General features: G+C 33.5%; 1 protein-coding gene across 1 annotated transcript; it reads right to left on the bottom strand.

Moving 5' to 3' along the window:
* Positions 1-239: 239 nt before the first annotated feature.
* On the bottom strand, positions 240-5,059 carry LOC105763866 (protein DETOXIFICATION 34). Its single transcript, XM_012582246.2, has 7 exons — positions 4,742-5,059; positions 3,193-3,818; positions 2,545-2,601; positions 1,712-1,950; positions 1,495-1,613; positions 473-559; positions 240-389 (listed from the first exon to the last, which is right to left on the bottom strand). The coding sequence occupies exons 1-7, from the start codon at positions 5,057-5,059 to the stop codon at positions 306-308; spliced, it is 1,530 nt and encodes a 509-aa protein (XP_012437700.1). The 3' UTR covers positions 240-305.
* Between the last annotated feature and the right edge of the window lie 397 nt (positions 5,060-5,456).

The raw sequence follows: 5,456 nt of genomic DNA, 5'->3' as shown, positions 1-5,456 counted from the left end.
CTTAATCAAGCAATGTGTGATTTAATTTTTACTATATTTGATATATAGCTACAAATTGTTATCTAAAATGTTTTCTTTTTGGTAACCAAGCCTACTAGCTATATACATGTATGTTGTCATGTAGTATTTTGCATTTGGCTAAATTAAAAAAAAAATTTGTGGAAAACTATACGTGAAGGCTCTAAAAGCAAAGGAACCCAATCTAAAAATGGTACAAAAATTGTACAAATTAAGTTTTCGTCGAGGGATTTCAACAAAAGTTTACGAAATGTCGTTCGTTTGTAAAAGTTGGCAATCTTAAATATTTAGTGGGAAAAGTTATATCCTTTGTTTTCGGAGACTTGCAGTTCAGTTCCCCATTGCTGCATTCGTTCAGATGCTTGTTCAACCTTAAAAAAAAATTCCTTTATTATTAGATTTTATAAACTTAACTCAAAATATCCATTCATGTTTTAGGAGAAGAATGCCCCACCTCTGTGTTCCAATTAGTTTGATAGATAATGTACAAGAGGATCAATGTTTGCAAGAATGTCCCACAAATCATGCCAACCCAAATTCCCTGCAAAATTAAGCTTTCAATATTATTATTACTAAATTCCATCATCATGTTCATGTGATCTGTAGATGAATGGGTTAATTCCATCAAGTACGCTCAAACCATTGCTCCCATCCTTAAATTTTATAGTGGTTTAATTGAGTTTCAAAATATGATAATTGTATTAATCAAGTCCCTTTGTTAATCTAACTATCAATTTAAGCATTAAATACAAGTTCAAATATGATGTGAAACATATTTAAAATATTTAAAATAAATTATAAACATGTGTATACCTATAGCATGGATAACTTCGATATGATGTATTGAAAAAAATGTTAACGAAATTCAAGAGTCTGTTATTTTTCTTTTAAACATGTCGTAGTCAAGTTGTTTATGTAAATAGACTCCATGTTAAACTTGAGTTGACATTTAACATCCAAACTGACAGAAAGATCAATGTTTTTAAAATCGGACTAGTGATCAAACAGGCTAGGTAACTCATTCTTGGCCAAATTAATTCAATCAGCCTGATCGAACCAAAAATATAAATGATAAACACAAATAAATAACAATAATAACATGAAACATCAATTATACACTCCAATTTAGGTTAGTGTAGGTTAGTGTTTCTCTTCTCTGTTTTTTTCTTCATTTTTTAAGTATTTGGGTGGGTTGGTTGGTTTGGTTTAAGTATTTGGGTTGGGCTGTTTAGACTTTTTTTCCGGGTCATTAAATTGAGCTAAAACTATAAAAAAAATTTAATTTGCACTTCAAATTCAACCCTAATTTTGAACAGTTTGCTCTAAAATTAGTCTAATCTATTTGTTTGGACCAGTATACAGACAATTCAATTTAATTTAGACAACACTGAAAAACCTAATTGATACTATACCATTACTTTAAGTCCTTAATAAGAAGATTTTGAAGCATGGGAAACATAGTGTATGAAAGATTACCTCGACCCCAAAATGAATGTGATAACCGAGAAAAAATCCAAGTGGGAGGCCAACAATGTAATAGCAGAACAAGTTTATATAAGCTACCAAGGCTTGCCAACCTCCTCCCACAGCAACACCTGCATGTTGCAATGATTATGGCACCAATTATTTGACCTCTCAAATGCTAATTTTCCATTTTTGTGTGTGTGTGTGTGAAGGGGTAGAATTTGCTTACCTGATATAACTGGCTGCACACTATTTAGCACCATGGTTATGCCAAGAAGATGAGCCAAACTAGCCACCCCTTTTTGCATCTCTACGCTATCTGTAAATATGATAGCAAATTTGTTCCTCGTAGCCATGATTACAAGTGCTGAAAGTAACCCTATCAGAAGAGATTGCACAACAATGACTATCACTGAATATTTGGCTGCCCTTGGATGGCCTGATCCAAGCTCATTAGACACTCTTACACTGCATAAAAAAAAACCCAAACCAATTTCAACATCAATAACATAAGAAAATCCTAGTTTTCTTGGGGTATGCATAGGAAGCCCCCTAACTATTGCCCGAATTTTAAATTGGTTTATAAACTTTGAAAGGCTCTAGTTGAGTTTTTAAAGTATGGTATTGCATTAATCAAGTGATTCTGTCAATCCAACTATCAATGTAGGAATTAAATATCAGTTTGGACATAACGTAGAGTGTATTTAAAACACATGTGTGCTCACCATATGGACAAATATTTGGATATAACGTGTTAAAAAATATAAACAATGTCAATAAAATTTAGGAGAGCTATATCTGGATTTTTTTTTTATACATCAAATCTAAATTGTCCATATTGTAAATTTACATGTGTTTACAATTTGATCAATGTGTTTTAAATGTTTTACATCAAATTTCAGCTGACATATAACGTGTAAGCAAATAGTTAGAATAATAGAACTTAAATGATTTGATACTAATGGGGTTTAATTAAAATATTTTGAAATTTAAGGAGTAATTTAAATTTTAAATCATGGTTTGAGGATGATTAGTGAAATTAAACCTTCTTTTTAAGGTTACCTTATAGCTGCATTTAGTCCGATAAATAGCATGCCTTCCCAGCCATTGATGTTCATGCTGAAACATTGAATTGAATAAAAGCTCAATTTACTTTTAAAAAAAAACATAAGAATGAAAAATAAAAATTGAGAGAATATAGAGTAGAGATGTTTATGGCCCGCCGGTTTATATTTTTTTATTTCTAATTTAATTTAGACTTAAAATTTTATTAAAATAGAGGGTTTATATATACATTGAGGTATTTGAATTTGACAATTTATATCTATTTGGCACTTAATTTTTTTTAATCTAATTGGTACCTAAACTTAGAAATTATAAGCCAACTTAATATTTTTTTTAGGTACCTTATTAACACCATTAAAATACGCTGACATGGTGCTAACGTGGCACTGGCGACCGATATTATGGTGGAATGTGATAATCTCACCATGCTATTGGTTGCCAGTACCACATCAGCGTATTGTAACGGTGTTATTTAGGTGTCTAAAAGAATACTAAGTTGACTCACGGTTTTTAAGTTTAGGTATAATTAGGTCTAAAAAAAGTTTTTAAATACCAAGTAGATATAAGTTGTCAAGTTCAAGTACATCCATATATATTAACCTTAAAATCGGTTTCGATTTAACTTTGGCTCAACCTTGAACATACCATATTGAAAGGGACCCAACTGCAATGACTGGATCTTCAAGGTGACCAGTAAGAACAATTATCATCATGAAGTACCAAATCTCTAAACAAAGCATCACCGCCGAAGCTATAGAAAGCTTAGCAAAACTCCAAAGATCCTTAAAAGCTAACCACGACAACCCGGACCAGCCATCCTTACACCAACCCACCACATATATAAGCTGAGCCAAAGCAACCAACCAAGCTGATATATCATAAGCCACCGCAGCACCGGTGGTACCCCATTTGAAGACGTTAACAAAGAGGAAAATGATTAGGATGTGTCCGACGAAGGCGGCGAAGCCTATCCAGGCTAAGACCCCGACTTTGCTTTGTGCTTGTAAGAACTTTTGGGTGGGGAAATTGATGGCTAATGAGAACATTTGGGGCATGACTTGCAAGGTGAATTCTCCGGCGAGGTCGGCAATGCCGGGTTCTTGACCGAGGAGTTTTAGTAGTGGGGTGGCGTATAAGTAGAGAGGCAACAAGGCGAAACAGGCGGCGAATAAGATTATCCAGGATCGTTGCATGTATATGCCGAGTAAATCTATTTGTCCAGCACCGAATGCTTGCCCACATAGGGTCTCGAGTGCACTCGCCATTCCTAACTGCAGTTTATAAAAATAGTCACGAAATATATTTAAAAAATAAAATATGAGTTTTTTTCGTGGGTTAATTTCACAGTACAATCTTCAATAATAGTTTAGATTTTAAATTGGCTTCTGAACTTCAAAATGTTCTAATCAAATCTTTGAAGCATTAATATTGCATCAATCAGATCCTTTCATTAACATAAGTAATAAGTTGAGCACTAAACGTCAGCTCAAATATTACGTGGTGCATACTTAAATCACGTTAATCGAATAGTAAACACATTGATACCTATTGTATGTAAATTCAAGGGGACACATAGTGACATTGGCCCTCCAAAATTGGTAAAACAGTGAAAAATTATAAAAAAAATACAAGTAGTATAATGATAAAATTATCTTTTGACCCCCTAAATTATTTTCCAGCCTTTGCCCTATCTATAGACAACTTAGATATGATATGTTAAAATAAAAAGTGAAATCTAAATCGTTCATGCAATAAATATACTTGTGTTTATAATTTAATTCTCATGTTTTTAATATTCTTCACATCATATCTAAATTGCTATTTAACATTAAATTAATAACTAAGTTGATTGAAGGATTTGATTGATATAATACTGATACTTTAAGTAAGGCAAAGCATGCAGGACTAGGCCCCTTGATTAAATAAAAAATGACATTTTTGGTCCTCCTAGAAATTAATATTTCAATTTAAGCCTTTTTAACACAAATTTTTAGAGGCAACCCCAAAATTTTATAATAATTTTATCTTGGCTCCACTAACACAAAATTTTGGCTTTGTCCCTGAGCACTATCAATTTAGAATTTGAACGACACTGCGGGGATTTGTTGCAATTAACCCCTTTTTCATTGAATTGCACCAAGAAGCTAACCAAATAAAGGAAAAGAAACAACACATAAACGTGAGAGAAGCTAACCAAGAAACCAAATGAAAAATTCGCGACGACCGACAAAGCAATGGCGACAGCCGATAACTCGATATCGCCGATATGACCCGCGAAAATGTTGGTGAAGGAGTTGATCCCATAATTGCACCAAATATTGAACGCAATAGGAGTTGCAATAGACCATATCTTAGAAGACTCCACAAACAATATGTTCCTAACATCCGCAAAGCTTTGTACCTGAGGATAATCCCCTCCCTCGATGATTAAACTCGACGGTGCCGGATGTAGCTCGGCAACTTCAAAAAGGGGTACCGTCGACGATGGCGTAGCATGCAGTTGGTCCTCCATAACAGAAGATGGACTAATTATTGTCCCTTCTGCTGCATTTTGCAGCTCGTACTCTTTTGTATTCGCAATTTTGGCACAATTTTAGTGAACCCTTCTGATTAATTTTTCTGGGTTTTTTCTTTTATAAAATTTGATTGTATGGATTCAAGGGAGTCAATGTGAAGAAAAATTCAATCTTTGTCCTTTTTTTCTTAATTTTTGTTTTATACATTTGCTTTGTTTTTGTTTTGGTGGAAGTTTAGGAAAGGGTTTTAGCAAGTGGTGGGTTATGGCTATAAATTAGGGTGACCATGGAAACATCAAACATGAGGGACGGGATTTGAGTTGACTCGGTCTTTTTAGCTTCTTAGGACAAAGCTTGTTCAATGTTTTTCAATTTGGTCTGTTTGTTCGTTAA

Source organism: Gossypium raimondii, chromosome 12, assembly GCF_025698545.1.
Source record: "Gossypium raimondii isolate GPD5lz chromosome 12, ASM2569854v1, whole genome shotgun sequence".
NCBI classification, from domain to species: Eukaryota; Viridiplantae; Streptophyta; class Magnoliopsida; order Malvales; family Malvaceae; genus Gossypium; species Gossypium raimondii.
This window is presented reverse-complemented; position numbering and strand designations above follow the sequence as displayed.

Coding starts and splice junctions, on each gene's coding strand:
- LOC105763866 (XM_012582246.2), bottom strand. CDS start 5,059: ATGGAGGACCAACTGCATGCTACGCCATCGTCGACGGTACCCCTTTTT. Junction 1,614..1,711: donor TGTGCAGCCAGTTATATCAG/GTAAGCAAATTC, acceptor TGCAACATGCAG/GTGTTGCTGTGGGAGGAGGT. Junction 560..1,494: donor ACATTCATTTTGGGGTCGAG/GTAATCTTTCAT, acceptor TTAATTTTGCAG/GGAATTTGGGTTGGCATGAT.